The sequence below is a fragment of the Aulostomus chinensis genome, chromosome 9 (genome assembly GCF_037954235.1).
Source record: "Aulostomus chinensis isolate RoL2024-O1b breed Wild chromosome 9, RoL_Achi_v1.0, whole genome shotgun sequence".
NCBI classification, from domain to species: domain Eukaryota; kingdom Metazoa; phylum Chordata; class Actinopteri; order Syngnathiformes; family Aulostomidae; genus Aulostomus; species Aulostomus chinensis.
Genome location: NC_141328.1, coordinates 16,530,185 through 16,546,820, shown reverse-complemented (window position 1 = coordinate 16,546,820; position 16,636 = coordinate 16,530,185). Strand labels below are relative to the sequence as shown.

The 16,636-nt window shown below is 41.5% G+C and overlaps 1 protein-coding gene and 1 long non-coding RNA gene across 3 annotated transcripts; one reads left to right on the top strand and one right to left on the bottom strand.

The window, feature by feature from the left end:
- Positions 1-1,472: 1,472 nt before the first annotated feature.
- Positions 1,473-14,800, top strand: rbbp8nl (RBBP8 N-terminal like). Of its 2 annotated transcripts, none has more exons than XM_086213998.1 (14): positions 1,473-1,563; positions 5,478-5,573; positions 5,650-5,692; positions 5,787-5,882; positions 6,072-6,184; positions 6,349-6,424; positions 6,514-6,692; positions 6,781-6,830; positions 8,194-8,252; positions 8,681-9,428; positions 9,545-9,608; positions 9,708-9,772; positions 9,911-10,055; positions 10,197-14,799. In XM_086213998.1, the coding sequence occupies exons 2-14, from the start codon at positions 5,513-5,515 to the stop codon at positions 10,256-10,258; spliced, it is 1,761 nt and encodes a 586-aa protein (XP_086070124.1). In that variant the 5' UTR covers positions 1,473-1,563; positions 5,478-5,512; the 3' UTR covers positions 10,259-14,799. The 2 variants fall into 2 exon arrangements, with proteins under 2 accessions (XP_086070124.1, XP_086070123.1); XM_086213997.1 differs by lacking the exon at positions 1,473-1,563 and adding an exon at positions 4,097-4,247 and having other exon boundaries at positions 10,197-14,800.
- Positions 5,665-13,167, bottom strand: LOC147256081 (uncharacterized). The gene is made up of 3 exons (XR_015117885.1): positions 12,583-13,167; positions 6,610-6,686; positions 5,665-6,365 (listed from the first exon to the last, which is right to left on the bottom strand). It is a non-coding gene; the product is annotated as an uncharacterized LOC147256081 (long non-coding RNA).
- Positions 14,801-16,636: the final 1,836 nt, after the last annotated feature.

Genomic DNA, 16,636 nt, shown 5'->3' with positions numbered 1-16,636 from the left:
TGCATATTTATACTGCTTTCATTCGCTATACTGTGAAATACAGCAAGTATAAAGCATGACCAGGGCACGAGGAAAGATATAATAATGTGGATGAAATAGTTGAATCCATTGGTTTTCTCTAAATCTTGTGTTTTTTTGTAAAAAGTTTTGAATCACAGCAATAAATCACCTGTTTTACAGCCAGACAAGTAAAGCCTGACTTTCAACAATGGTAGCTGAAACAATAGCGATGGAGTTTGAGCTGATAAAAACGTTTCATATACTGAGCAAATAAAAATGTGTAGAAGGTAATAATATAAAGCGGCACGGTGGTGCAGTGGCCAGCACTGTCGCCTCACAGCAAGAAGGTTCCGGGTTCGAGTCCTGGCTCCAGCACGGGATCTTCCTGTGTGAGTCTGCATGTTCTCCCCGTGCCTGCGTGGGTTCTCTCTGGTACTCCAGCTTCCTCCCACAGTCCAAAGACATCAAGAGAGGACGAGGCTGATTGGTACTCTAAATTGACTGTAGGTGTGACTGTGAGTGTGAATGTTATACACAACATACTTTGAACTGTCCTGACTAGCAGAGCCTATCTTATACATTAGGGGGCCCTCAGCAGGATCAATTTGGGGCCTCGCCCTGACCCAGTGAGAAAGTGTATTGATAATATCTATCAACGTGACACGCCATGGTTCGCTATGAGCGTCCAAAAATTGTTCATTTCTCACTTGCTACGCTGATGTTGAAAAAATCCGATTGCTCATAGATAACCGGTGTGTGTTTTTATGGTCTCTGCTAATGTTGGTAAATATGTTTCTGGTACCTGCGTCCTGCAGTTGGGAGCGGTAGAGGAAAATCGAGACAAATATGATGACAATGAAGATGCCCAGTCAGGCCGGCCATGAGGAATCTGGTTCAGGTATCAGGAAATGCTTTTTGTGTGTGTGTGTGTGTGTGCGTGTGTGTGTGTGTGTGTGTGTGTGTGTGTGTGTGTGTGTGTGTGTGTGTGTGTGTGTCTATTCTGCATAATATCCAGTTTCAGAAGTGACATGCATGTTAGTTCTATTGTTTGATGTTTGCCATTGAACCTACAAAAGAGCTCACTTGATACACACACTTACTTTATGGTCGGTTTTGGGTTCATCTTGGTTCCACGATCTGTCCAACTTTTTATAATGAATATTTCACATGTATTTTGGATTGTGGGCTAAAAATGGTCAGTCAATGATAAATTGGAGTGAACTACACTCCTCTCTGGCTCTGCATCGGACTGCTGCTGTTTCCCAATCGCTTTTTGTCCCTCTATCCCCACAGGCTGTATGGGGCTGGTTTAGCCAGTTATGTGAGATTTCAGCAGAACAGGAATATCAAGGGAGAACTTGCCCGGGCCTCAATGTTTGTGTTCCTTAAGGGAACAACCGCTCCAACCGGTTTTCTGGGGTGGAGAGATGAGTGAAGGGAGGGTGTGGGGCGTTCTCACTCACCTGGTTTTCCTCTCTTCCCCTGGTTCTGTATCACTCAGTCCATCTCTGAAGTCTGAGAGAATAAAGGGTGATCGGCCAAGAGAGTCCCCAGCCGTATGAGGTGAGTTAAACGATTGATTAAGTGTTGACTTTCTGCCCACAGGCCATAGATTGGCCAACGGGTGGGCAGAGTAAGTGGTGTTTTGTGTGGACTGGCACCAGCACCTTCAGAGTAGGCGGTGTTATTTGTGGACTGGCACCGGCACCTTCATGGCCTTTGTGTGTGTGTGTGTGTGTGTGTGTGTGTGTGTGTGTGTGTGTGTGTGTGTGTGCGTGCGTGCGTGCGTGTGTGTGTGCATGCAGTTTTAATTGAGCAACTTGCTAAACACTTAAGCATGAAGCGTTCAGATGCTGATATTCAGAACAACAGATATATTTATTGGCTTTGGTGTGTGTGTAGGAGTGTTTTTACAGGGTGGTGCGCAATCTTAAAATGTCCGTATTTATCGTTATTTGCTCTAAAGTCATTCTCTGAGCTCGTCATAGAACAGAATGAGCGTTGAGATAAGAGTCCTTGACTGGTGGCAATTCCACACGAGTTCAGGACAATGACTTTAGCCTGCATCTGCTGACAACGGCGAATTAGGTCAGAATGCCAAAACGTCCTCTCAGGTGTGATCTTTAACCCCCTGGTGAATGTGAGGTGTTAAAAGAAAGGAAGGAGAAGCTATAATGTATGCAGACAGTTTGTTTACACTGGATGTATTTCTCTACAGGTATTTTGCATCCAGGCATGGGTCACAGGTCTCAGCAGTTGTGACAGTGTGTGTGTGTGTGTGTGTGTGTGTGTGTGTGTGTGTGTGTGTGTGTGTGTGTGTGTTTGTGCGTGTGTGTGTTTGTGATTAATGATGTAGAGATAGAAAAGCAGACAGGTCTTTTCTTGCACAGAGGTGATGTGAACAGCCATTTCCCTGACATATCAGGACATGTCGAGGGAGTGTGTGATCCACACCGATCAAAATGTAAAATAAACTCAATGCTCGCTTTTGTGCTCTCAAGTGATCATTTCATAGAAATGATTCAAATGTATTATCACATTATTCACCCAAACGTTTTTTTTTTTTCCTTTTGTCCATCTCTAACATATCAAAAAGAATAAAATGAACAGGAATCCTATGATTTGAATCTAATTCAGCTGTCAACATTGGACGTTACAGAAGCTCCGAGGCCAGAGAGAAAACTGCTCCGTGATCTGAATTCTTCCTTTGTTCTATTTATGATTTAAAAGGTGCCAAGAAAGTTTTGCCAGGATAGTATTTTTCTTGCTACCTAATTATCTAATTTCTTATTTGTTTTTCTACCTTTGAATAGCAAAAATCTCGATCGATCATTAATGGGGTCACTACTGCTTTCCCAACTCATATACTGTAAGATTGATACCACACATGAGGAATAATATGGCATCCAGGCATCTGTCACTAGTCTCAGCAGTAGTGTGTGTGTGTGTGTGTGTGTGTGTGTGTGTGTGTGTGTGTGTGTGTGTGTGTGTGTTCTTCTACTTGCTACACATTGAGGACTAGAATACGTATTTAACCAACAGAGTGAGGACATTTTAGCCGGTCCTCACATCTTCAAAGGGCCGATTGAAGGTCAAGACTTGGTTTTAGGGTCAAGGTTAGAATCAGGCTCAGGTTATGTTTAGGGTCGAGGTTAGGGTCAGGCAGTCAGTTGAGATGGTTTAGGGTTAGGGTGAGGGGCTAGGGAATGTATTATATCAATGAAAACACTCACAAAGATATAAGTACAAGGATGTGTGTGTGTGTGTGTGTGTGTGTGTGTGTGTGTGTGTGTGTGTGTGTGTGTGTGTGTGTGTGTGTGTGTGTGTGTGTGTGTGGCTGTTCTGATCACCCCTGCCAGACAAGACCTTTTTTAGATGCTGTTTAAGTTCCCTCAATATATGACAGTGATCTGGTGCAGTTGTTATATAACTACTCATCTGTTCTAGATAAATGATGAGCAGCATATAAATGACATGAATTCTATGTCCACGTTTTCCAGAGGTGACACCTGTGCAAGTCAACTGCTAACATTCAGGACTTCATTTTTCAATTGAGGGCATGAGATTCCCATGAAAATGGAGGTTTATCTCTGTGCAACAAACTGCCAACAGACATTGCAGGACCAGTCTAGCCACATGACAATAAACCTCAATATGACAGCCAAATTTGCTCACATTTGAGTTAACAGCTTGTAGAAGTGCAGAACTAGCAAGATGTGCCGTACTGTCAACCCTCAGAGTTATGAAGAAGTCCCCAGGCTATAACACATGTGCACGTTCTCACTCTTGTTTACCCTCAATTAACACCTTAAGATTTTTGTCATTTACTAAAATCCATGAATTCAAGGTGTAACTGGGTTGGAAAAGTTGTGGTCGAGAAAATGCATGCGCCACTTTTAAACCACAAATTGAATATTGACCTTTGAAGTGTGAGAAATTGCTGACTGTCCCGCTGTAAAGATTAAGGGAACTAGGGGTGTGTTCATTTCCTGAGATATGCCCGTTGGAAACTGGTTCTGACTAGAACATGTCGAGAGGATACAAGATAGCAAATAGGAGCCATAAAATCTCTGTTTATGATACTTTTGTCAAAGCATGTGCTTTAATCTGGCAGTTAAAACCAGACACTAATGGATAGTATGTTCATCAATTTGGCATTGTTGGCAGCATCCCCATAGCCTGATACAGAAAATTGGATTTTTCTGTCACCAAGTTTGCAATGAAGAATCAACAGTTTGCCGCAGCAGGTTTAATTTCTATTTAAAGTTATATTTCAAACTTTAAAGTGTTTTTACAAGTATTCACAAACAGGTGTCTTCAGCTCACAAAGACAGTTCCCCTTTGCATCGCTTCTTTCTGACTTCAGAATACAGAAAGCACCAGCAATGTATATTTAGCCTGAAGTTAACTACTCTTAACAAACTCTCAAGTGCATCATCCGGCACTATCCGTATCTTCTTTATACCGGATGATGCACTTGAGAGTTTGTAAATAGATTTTTGAGACAATTTAGCAGTCAGTCACGATTAGATTCAAGCTAAATATACATGGCTGGCTCTTTCTGCATCTTGGAGTCTAAAAAAAAAAAAAAAAATACAGGAATGGAAAACATCTTTGGAAGCTAATTACATCTTTTTGTGGGTATTTAATAGGGACGAAGCACTTTTTGAGCCAATAGACCCGGAGAGAGCCCTGATACTATTGGCTAAAAAGCAAAAGCAGGAAGAGTCTGGAAAAAATTCAGAGCACATTTATTATTTTATTTTTGTGTATTTTTTTGGTCTATTTCCTCCCATTTTGCAGCCTATTCAAGCTCATGGTATCCTAGTCAAAGTTTCGTCCTCTGTCGATCTTGGGACACGTAAAGATCCAACCGGCCTTTCATCATGAGTATGTCCATTCCCATCCAAAGTGAAAGTCAAGAAAAGAAACAGCTCAACTTGTTTTCCCATCATTTTTTCTTCTTGCACTTATCCTATTAAGGGTCACGGGGGGGGGGGGGCTGGAGCCTATCCCAGCGGCTTTCAGGCGAGAGGTGGGGTTCACCCTGGGCCAACAGATACAGACGGACAAACATTCACACACACCTACGGTCAATTTAGAGTATCAATCAGCCTCGTCCCCTCTTGATGTCTTTGGACTGTGGGAGGAAGCTGGAGTACCAGAGAGAACCCACACAGGAACAGGGAGAACATGCAGACTCCACACAGAAAGATCCCGTGCCGGAGCCGGGACTCGAACACGGAACCTTTTTGCTGTGAGGCAACAGTGCTGACCACTGCACCACCGTGTCACCCTCTTCTTGCTTTTCTTTACAAATATTTCAAACTACTGTTAACAATTTGCTATTTTTGAACTTTAACTTCCCGCCTCTGACTTGAACAAGTTTTGGAACCCATAAGGTACAGGGCTGTAGGACAACACCTTCCAATAACTGTTGATCTCCAAGGAAATGTCTTCTCTTGTCGTTCCCCCAGACTCTTCGTCAAGTTTAAAGGTGATCACCATAGGAATGGACTGTTTCAATGAGCTTCTCCTTCGACTGAGGGAGGTCCACGAACGAGAGATTGAAGGTAAGTGGAAATTAACATTAAACGAACATAAAAGAGAAAAAACAGTGTCATACCATATTTTGTTTTTATTTTCAAGCATGGCAATTGAAGGTCCAAGAGTTGTCCAACAAAAAGGGCTGGTGAGTGTCTCCTTCAGTTCAAGTTTTGGCCATTGTTGCCTCGACTGTGTATTTCTGGATTTGATTTTCACATGCTTATTTTGCAATCAAACAGTGATACGAAGCGAATGGAAGAGCTGTTCACGAGAAACCAGCAGATGAAAGAACAGCAGAGGATACTCACAGAGAACATCAAAACACTTGAAAACAGGTGCTGTATGCAATAGTCCATGTTTAGTTCACCATCAGAATATCTATGAGTGCACAGCTAGAAAGACAATGATGTGAAACAATCACTGAGGGAGGCAGAAGGATCCTCGTAGGTCAAGATAATCACAACAGGAATATTATTTTTCAAGCCTGTCTTGTTGTAAGGGTTTTTTTGTGATTACGTGTGCAGGCTGAGGGCAGGGCTATGTGACAGATGTACAGTAACTCAGGAGGTGGCCAAGAGAAGACAGCAGGAGTTTGAAGTCTCACAGATGCAGACCCTCCAGCACATCACTCTCCTGGGTAGGCGTCTTTTTAATCAGTGATCCAGCCATCTGTTATCCATCTTCTTATGAGTCCTGCTGCATCGCCACAGAGAAGAACCACCTTTAAGTTCAACCCTGGTCTCTTCTTTGCCCGCTGTTGTCTTTAAACCATGTCCTGATGATGACTCCTTTACGTTATAGCGGCAGAGTCGACCAACCTGAAAAAGGACAACAGGAGACTGAGAGATGAGGTCGCGAGTCTGAGAGCGGCACTTGTGTGAGTAGGCTACTAAGTGTTTGAGCAGAGGAAAGCTGTGTTAGAGGAGGATGATGGGTAATGTGCGTGTACGCATTTGTGTGTGACAGTGATCATTCATACAACAACAGCACCACCACCACCACAGAGGTCAAACAAAACCACTCCCCTGACCTCTCACCTCCTTCAAGACCAGTAGCTCTCACCTCAACAGCAACTTGCAGGGCTCCAAACCAACCAGCAGGTGGTGATGTTGCAGTGAAAATTGAGGCAGACCAAAGGACTGAAGGTGAGGTGGACAAAGGGGAAATTCACAATCATTAATTTGTCAGTTATCTTGTTCCTGTTGTCATATCTGTTTCTATTTAACTGAACAGAAACTCCATCTGAACACAGACCACTGAGAGGAACAAGCAGAGGCTACTTTGTAAGTTCCAATATCAGCAAAAAAGACATTTCTTACAAATAAGAGAAAAATAAAACCCTTGACTGCACAGTTTCATTTTCCTTAATAACCCCAAGTGACGTTTACATAAATATTTCTTTTTAGTGAACAACGCAAACGAATAAATAAGAGATGTCCTTGTTACTTACTTCTCAAGACCTGGATGAGACGATCCATGCCAGTTAAATGTTTGTTTATCAAATATGAAGCTGGAGGCACTTAGCTTAGCTTAGCATGCATTGCGGAAACAGAGGTAAAGAGTCAGTATATTGCCATCTAAAGTTAATAAAACAGCCAACACATCTTTTTTAGCTCAAGGGCTAGCCACGTGTATCGAGATTGACTGACTAACACCAGCAAAACTACCTGAAAATGTCGCTCTACAAACTCTCAAGGACATTGTTCGGTATGATCTATGTCTTTTCTATATCCAGCTGTATGCTCAGTAACGCTGGTCTACACTGAGCTAAAAACAAATTCTAATACTCGTGGTTCAGCGATACCTGAAACAACTGCAAGCAACTTGGTTCAACTGAATGTGCCGGCTGATTACGCTCGGTGAATAAGTACTGGACTGGAAGTGATCATTTATTTTTACCTCAAATCAAAGACTTTGTGGATTTCCGAGCGTAGGAGTGGTTGTAAACTGACATTTTTGGGGACTTCTGCTGTTGTTCTGTTGTTGTAGCTATTGTTGGCTGCACAGGAGGGAGAAACACTATCACTTGAAAGGTTAAAAAAAAAAAAAAGTTTATGTCAGGTATTATTTAGGTGAAGTACATTTTTAAATAGTTTGGTTTACTCTGCTCCTTTTTATACGACACATCAGAATGTTTCTTTGTGCTCCTTTTACAAAGCAAAAAAAAAAAAGTTTCTTAATAAAGTAATAAAGTTTCTTTACGGTCTTTAGGATTCAGCAAGCAAATATTTTGGTTAGGCTTTCGTAAAGATTACTGTTTCGGTTTCATTAGAAGGTTTGTGAAAATTTATGGAAGATGATATTTTTTAGAGTCATTAATCATTTCTTAAGTCCAGTGCTTATCAGACCGTGATTGGTGTGCTTACTTTCCTGTGGCCATAATTACTTTGACCACTAGGAGGCATCTGTCATTAATGTATCAGTGTCCTGAGCGGGCACAAGCTTTGCTGCCCAGTCCGAGTCAACAGTCGATGTGGGTTGACTCATGTTAACAATAGACTATGACTGGGTTGTAACATATCAGTCTTCTCATTGCATAGAGAGTTAGGGAATACATTTTTTTCCACCAAAACTACTGTTACTGTGATGTTAATTCAGCAATTTGAAGACTAATAACTTTGCTGTGTTCTTTTGCTTCCCTGCAAGCCTCTTTCTCAGACGTCCTGGAAGACAGAGCACATTGCATCCTACACCGGAGAGAGGAGGTGAGGCAGTATGTCGTGGTATAGGCCAATCAAGTAGATTTAGTGAATGAAATTTAAATGAAATATTCTCCAAATAAAAAAAAGAAGACAAAACAGGCTTTTTTTTATTATAGACGCATAGTGCCACGCATAGTGCCACGCATGGACTCATGTACGTTACAGACGTAATGTATATGAGTCCATGTAGAGTGGGTCTGTATGGAAAGGGCCTTAAGATAACCTCTCTTAGGATTTTGAAAATTGTATTAAATTTATTTTGCATTCTATATACAGTATATATTTTGCAAGTGTGTGTGTTTGTTTGATATGAAGCTCTTTCTGTGTCATGCTGCGAGCCTCTTCACAAGATAAAGTGAGCCTGATAACTTTTACAAACATCGTTAGTTAACATCTCCTTTTCTGTGTGGCTTGTGTCTCTCAATTTTTAGACCTAAAAGTATAGATGGATCGGACCAGCGACCTTCTATCGCTCCTCAAGCTCTCCAGCTGAAGAATTCCTCTTCTTCAAACAGTGGTGATGAGAATCCCGTTAGACATGTGCTCAACTCCCCTGTCCCCTGCCGACCACAGCCAATCAAGGGCAGCCCTGGTACCCTGCCCTGGACGCTATCTGAATCCTCTGACTGGGTTTCAGTGGTTGCTACAGGTGCGAACGTATTGATACAACCTTCCCCAAAAACAAGTCTACCACGCTTTCCAAACCTCATACAAACTACCCAGCCCGCCAACCATTCCGATCCTCGGAGGCACGTTTTTGGATCGCCTTGGCATAAGCAGAGCAGCCCTCAACCACCTGCGAAAGAATCAACTTTGGTATTGAGGCTGAGTAATTTTTCAGAGCCTATAAAGAGTCAAACAAAGCCCCAGGAGAAAAAGGAAATGCCAGCATCCAAGGTTGAGACAGCCTCTGGTGAAGGGCCTAGAGAGCTGTACGAGGGGCCTCTGGACCTGTCCGATAGAGGAAAGTCCAAATCTGTCCAAGTGCCAAGAAGTGATTCGCCCTGGGCCTTAGAAGACAGAGAGGGACCGGAGAAAAGCAGTGACGAGGATGCAAAGATAAATGCGTCCGAAAACTTGCCGGTATCATTGCCATCACCTGCCGTGTCTCCTTCAGCGTGCTCAGCACTGTCAGTCCAACAAGACGAAGACCCCACCTCCAATTATCAAAACTACAAGGTAACAGAAGCCCTGTGCATTTTTGCTTTTGTATTTTAAAGACAGTGACATGGGAGTGAGGGGAAGGAAGATTTTAGGTGGATTTATAACAACTCAGGTATAATGGTCTGTTCCAGCAGGATATCAAAGAGGAGGAGAATGGGAAGAAGATTTCTGTCCTCACGTCATCATTGCGTCCAGGTGAGGACTGAGGACTCATATGTACATGTGTTTATTGTATTCCTTATATTTACAATGATATGGTGACTCACGCTTGCTTATGCTATCTTTCTGTAACAGTAGTAGTGCTGGAGACTCTGAATTCTGCTCTGCAAAAGCAAGAATCCTTATCAACCAATGGTCAGGTAAGATGCAAAACAGCAATTCGGAGACAGCACGAACATTTCAACATTCCTTCAAAGTGAAAAACACGCCACAAAACACAAGGTAATGAAAACAGTGACAAAATGTAACAATAGCATTGATGGGTTTCTCTGCCTCAGTCATCATGGTCAGCAGCTGAGCCAGGAAGCAGCTCGGAGGAGCAGGAAGAGGAGGGGGGTGCGCCAGGACAGGAGAACAACCAGAGCTGCAAGAGGAAGAGACTGTCTGTGGAGACGGACTCCGAAAGAGACTCCGACACAGACAGTAAGCGTCCATATAAGGGGTAGAAAATGGATGAATCTATCCGAGAAGTGTAAAGTCACATGCTCTGGTGTACTCGTTCTACCTTCACAAAGAAAAAAGAGGAAAAACCTTTTTTGAACATTTTCCTTTATTTCCTGACAGATGTCGCACAGGGGAGGAAGATCAGGATCACACTGAGAACTCCAGAGAAGAGCTCCAGTTAAAGAGAACATACACCAACAAGACATATTCAGTTCCCTGACAGGTGCATTACAGTCAGCGGCGATACGAATTCTCTCTCCGCGTTTGGTTTGGAAGCCTTAACTTGTGGCGCTACTCACCTGGACTGAGCTACGCCGAGAAAAGTTCCTAATATTTGATTCAATATAGAACTCGTTTGGAATGATGAACGTGTCCCGCTACGGCTGGAGTGGATATGTTGTATGTTACACCGTTACACTCATCCGATCATTGGGCCACATTCACAAAATGTTCTATAAAACAAAAGTGTTCTATAGGAATTTTTTTTTTTTTTAGGTCTCATGTTAGTCTGACAGACGGGAGCCTAAGCCTGGGGGGCTAGTTGCACTGTTACTCCTTGTTCCTGACATCTATTTTTGTCGGCCAACCCTTCATAGGTTCCTTCAACCCAAAGCCAGGGGGACATTTGATTTGAGAGTCCTGCCTGATCCGTGTCCGTTCACTAACTTTATGCCGCAGACAAACTTACACAACTTGACCGCAACTAAATACTTCATTTGTTGCATTTTTTTTGTTTGTTTTTTTTTTCTGTTTTTGGCACGATGACGTTTAATGTCTGCGAAAGCCTCTTTAGTCTTGTTTGCATCTGATTTTCACACTTTCACGAATGTCGTAGTTGCTGACGTATTTTACGCAGTTGAACCAGATTTTAAAATGTCTTAAGCTTGTGTTAACCACAAGCCTGATTTCAAGCATCCGACTAAAATTGTTAGGCTTTGTTTTTATGCAAAATGAATGTAGATGCTTGACAGGCCCTGGTGTTGTCATGTGTGCCTAAACAGTAAATATTATCTAGTTTCTTCGTTATTCTTTTATCTGCTAATTTCAAACACTGCAAGAAAAATCTTGCACTTGACAGGCTGGAACTTATTTGTATCTGTCAACCCTCCATAACTTCCTCTATCTGATGCTGATAAGCAGCTTTATGACTCTTTGATAAACTCTTTCATCGCTTTATAATCATAATTTCAATGTAGGAATGTAAGGTCACGAGTAATGCAGAGGTCAACAGACTCATTGCGTTTTCCTGCTAACTTATCTGGAGCTTTCAAATCGAAAACACGATAGAGACACTTCTGTTCCGAAGCATCTGCATTTTGTTTTGCTCGTGGTCCCAGCGGTAGTTCAGCTCCAGTGGATCTTCACATTGTCAGAGAACTTCTCTTTTTTTTTTGTTTTGTTTATGCGAACCTTAATCGAGATCAGCTTTATTGTCCTTTTAAAGGACTTTTATTTTGGAGGCAAGAGTATATCTTACAGCTGTAATCTCACACACAATACAATACAGACTTCATACGCACACTTCACAGGGATGATAGACAGAAACAAGAGAGCTCTAAATCATGAAACGATTTAAAGAACCTGCCTAGTAACATTGTATAAACTTACACGCTGGAACATTCGGGGTCGTGTACTAATAACTAATACAAGCATCCATTCAGACTTTTGGGAATTTGTAGTGTTCAAATGGTTGAAATCATTTTCTTTGAGAGAATTTGGGGGGGGGGGCCATTTTTGTTCCTCCATCAGAAGTGACAGCAGCTTGATCGAGTCATCAGTTTCTGCATTCAAGAGGCAGCCATTTTGTTTTCGCTTGCCATCTCGTCAATTCTGTTAAGGCAAGTTCAGCAAAGCTAACGTGACATAAACTTAGTCACAAGAATAACACACATATCTGCAAACCACAGACATTTATGTCGATCAGTATTTCTAGCTCCATGTATCAGAGGTGGCTGCACAGCTTGTAAGTGAAGGTGTGGTTGCTTTAGTTTACACTGCACAAGGTTTTTGTACGAATACGCAGAGTTTTGACCGCTGCGCTCAAGATTCAACATCAGCCTGTGTCATAAATGCACATCATACTGTAACAGACCAACCCTCCGCCGGATATCCAGTTTTCTCTGTCGTAAAACAAAACAAAAAAACACACACTCTTCGAAGGAAAGACACTGACAGAAACAATGAAAGCTTGCCACCTACGTCTGCAGCTTCCAGAACTTTTGTCATCTGAGTTTTGAAAATCCATTCATCCTTGTTCAGATCAGGTTAAGTATGAATAAAGGACTCCAGCAAAAAATTGCCAACTGCCAAAGATTGTACATAAGACCAAGTTTCTAAACTCCGGTACTGTTTTGACAAGATCTTTTACGTCTTTCTGCTGCGGTGATTGTGTTTGCTACATTGAACGTAAAGATGAGGAAAGTGATTAAAACAAAAAACAGGCAGCTTCTTGTCTACTCACAATGAGGATGAAACTAATTAGCTTTTTAAGATGATGTGGGCTTACCTGTTTGAGAAACGAGCACATATGTGGGTGTGTGCAGTGGGAGCAGCCGGTATCGGGCTTGTTGCAAACAGATCAATATCCAGCCCAGTGTGGGCAACATTTGATACGATCTGTGATGCAGCATCAACCCTTTTGGGTTATGCACTGAGCGTCATCGTTGGAGAGTCCTAGTGGCTTGTCTTAAACCTCGGAACCTCTCACAGCCAACTTTGAGACTAGACTCAACCAGCCGTCTTTCTATGCAAAAGAAACTGGTGTTTGCGCGCCACCCAATATGGACTTCCTGCTCAGATCCTCTTCATCTTCTTCAGGTTTTTGTTTGAAACCTTAATAATATAAAACAGAAAATGCTACATGGCTGACCTCTGAGTCTGCTCTCGAAGGATGACCTGAACAAAGATTGTTGACTCCCTCAGTAATCCACCCATCACTCTCCTTCCTTCATCCGCTACTATGATCTGTTCCGGTTATCCAGTTCCAGTAAATCATTCAACTCTTGATTAGGAATCACTGCATTCTCAACAGTAACAGAACACTAAAAGCCAGACGATACAGACCAAACAGAACATGGGTGTCTCCTATACATGTTGAGTTTCACGACTATATAATCGTGCTTCAAGTAACATTATCATAGTTCTTTCACTTTCCCAGCATTACTGTCTTGCTTGTCTATTTTTGTCACAAAGCCGCCTTCCTCAAACCACGTCTAGTAAGTGACCAAAAAAAAAAAAAAACGTTCCTCTTCCTCTTTTCATTTTCAGAAAGCACATATTTTGCAAGTATTAACTTTCCATTCGCAGCTGTGACAGGTTTAGTCAAGTGGGTGTTAAAGGGACAGCGGCACAGTCACACTAAACTGTACAGAACTGTAAAGTCAGGGCATTCGTTTTGTGTATATATTATGAACGTGTCCCAACCAATTGGAGAAATCTGCCTAGTTTCTATGTGTATGATATACTTTGTACTCCTGTAAACATCTGTATTTTGTTCATTATTACCTTATTGCACTATGAATCTCTTTTCACGACTTTTTTTTTTTTTTTTTTGGAGCACTGTTGCCTTTTCGGCTTAAAATCCTCCTCTGGATCACAAACGTTACGTTTGATTTGAAAACAGGATTGCTGTAGAATGTTAATTTCATTGAATTTTCTCCTCTATTAGCGTGCACTTCCATGACCTTGCATCCGCTTGCTGTTTTCTGCCATGTCCCTCTTGCTTTTATAGTCCATTATGTTCATCTCTCTGTTGATTAAAGTGGCATTGTCTGTACTGACTGTCCCACCGTGAGTGTTCTCTGAAATGACCTTCATAACATGCTAATCCATCACTTCAAATACTACAACGTAGTCTTATACACTTTGGTAAGGATGCTTTACTCCCTTTGCTAAAGTGATTTTTTGTTCTTCAGTGTTTCACCTTTATTGCCAAAAACCCTGAAAAACACACACACACACACACACACACGCACGCACAGTTATACACTATTAATGAACACCAAATGCTTAGAGTTCTGGGAAATGGCGGTAACACCACGTCTAATGCTTTTGTGCAGGATATTATGTAAAACAGTTGTGATGTGACAATCAGGGATGGGGAAATGCGGGGAAAACCTTCACAGGTTGGTCATAAAGAGTAGATTTATAAAATGTTAGGTTGCCCTGTGAAAAAATAAGCATGGCGCTCTGCCTCTCAAACGAGAAAATAAATGATTCCTTTTAAATGACATGGAGGAGTTGTACTTCATCACAATGGTACTTAAATGAACCTGCCATATACCAAAAATTATATAGAGAGGTATATTTGGCTGATATGCTTCATCTCTTGATTGACATGAAATGATGAAAACCACAATAAAGTCCTGTCTCATTGAGAAAGGCTTATATCTGATCCAAACATTATAGATGTCATTATTTTATAATCAATACAAAGCTGTGAAATCAATCAATGTTATAGCCAAGTAATTTAATTCTATTGCCACTATAAAGTGCATTTTCATAGACTACAAAGTGTTGGAAACTCTCAGTAGTAATTTTTATTACTTCTCATACGCATGATGAAGGTGAACTTGTCTAAACATAAGAAGGGCCAGTGTTACGAAACTCACAGAGGGTCACGATCGTTTTTGTCTTTTTCGCGTTCCCTTGCAAGCTTTTTCTCTTCCTCAGTTCTTTGTCTTTTCCTTCTGAAGCTCAATAATCATGATGTCATCGTTGAAAGTACTAAACAAATTTCTTAAATAAAGAGTAATCTCCAGAGGAAAGCAGTCTGGCTCCATGTGTGTGTGTGTGTGTGTGTGTGTGTGTGAGGGGTGGGGGCGGGGGTGTCGCCTGTCCCAGCTGACATTGGGCAAGAGGTGGGGTTCACCCTAGACGGGTCACCACACCGTCGCAGGGCCATCAAGAGCAATTAGAGGCTTGGTGTCTTGCTCAAGGATACTTGGAGTGTGGGAGTGAGGCAGCCCCCCCCCCGCGACTCTTAACAGGATAAGCAGCAGAAAAAGGATGCATGGATGGAATTTACCTCAGTGTTTTTGAAACAAAATTCTTCTTCATAAAAGTTATAGAATATCAACATCATGATCAGCCCATTTTGTTATATTATTTAATATTGATTCAGAATCAATTTTTAGCAACACAGCAGGGCATTTCATTAATTCTGAACTGAAATCTCACTAAAGGTGTGGTTACATCTCTGGTCACAGGAAATGGTGGATGGAAAGTTAAACCAGCCTTGGGTGAACTTGTTTTTTTAACTTCCCTGTCTTTTAAATTTAGTTGGGTTTTTTTGTAGTTTTTTTTCACTCTGTGAAACTAAAACAGAACTTGACACGCGTCCACTGCAACTCTTCGAAGAAGAAGTTCATTCCACCCAAAATCACATTAAGCACAATGTTCCATTTCCAATCCCTGTCATGTTCACATTTTGGATTTTAAAAAGTTAAAAATTAGTGACGCAGAAGCAGAGATATCTTACTTAGTCACAACTGTCTTTCAGTATCACTCAGTCCAGTTCACTGGAGGCACAGTGGAAAGTTAGACTTTTTTCATCTTTCTCTCTTTGCAGAGAGATGAATTCATTGCTCAGTCAGGACAACTGACGTATTTAGAAATACTTCAAGCTGAGACACATCTACAATCTTCAACATATCACATAAAAATTGACAATACCTCTGTTTTATTCATCTATATTTGTTCAGTTGCATTTTTTTTCCATGTGACTGGCAAAAGTGAGCACATTATGAGAGATGATGATGATCTTCCATCTTGGATGGTTGTGAGGAATTAAGCGGTTGTGCTATGCTAACTAGCGGCTCACGAAACTGATAGCCTCAACCAGATGAGAATCAGCAGCTACTGAGATCTGGTAACCACTTTATTGAAATCTATATTTTTGAATTATAAGATGTTTTATTACATTATAAAGTAAGTTAAAAAAAAAATCTTCTCACCTTTTGACATTTCAGCAAAGTTAGCTTTGGGATGACATGTCAGTCAATCAGTCTTTTTTTTTTTCGTTTTACATCATGAGGCCGAAGAAAAAGTCACAAAACAGAACTTTTTGTGTTAAACAACAGCGGCCCTCCTCTCCTAACTTATTGGTTATTTTTAGACTCTGCACTTGTGAAACTTTCTGAATATTTAAATGATGCAGTCAATTCTACACTTTTGGCGGTGGTTTTCATATAAAAACGGTGCCTGTATAAAGAGTCTTTACAATTCTGTCTCATTCACTCGCACGGTGATGGTGGAGGGTGTCAGGCGGCTCATCAGGAGCAATATGGGAGTTGATACCTCGCTGGGGAAAGAACATTTCCAAATGGTCACAAGGGTAAGCGAGGATTGAACCCGTGACCTATTGGTAACGAGACAGCCATTGACCAGGCCACGCCATGCACTCGCACACACTTTTACATTTGCTTTCTCAGTGATATTTTGGAAAAGTGTCCAAAAAGAAATGAATACTCCACTGTCAGTGGAAAGGTAGAGCAGTTGAAGCGCTGCTGAACAATAAACTCGTTCCCCTGGATGTTTGGGTACAAATTAGCACAAACCAC

Coding starts and splice junctions, on each gene's coding strand:
- rbbp8nl (XM_086213997.1), top strand. CDS start 4,220: ATGAAGAATCAACAGTTTGCCGCAGCAG. Junction 5,693..5,786: donor TTGTCCAACAAAAAGGGCTG/GTGAGTGTCTCC, acceptor GCAATCAAACAG/TGATACGAAGCGAATGGAAG. Junction 6,425..6,513: donor AGTCTGAGAGCGGCACTTGT/GTGAGTAGGCTA, acceptor TGTGTGTGACAG/TGATCATTCATACAACAACA.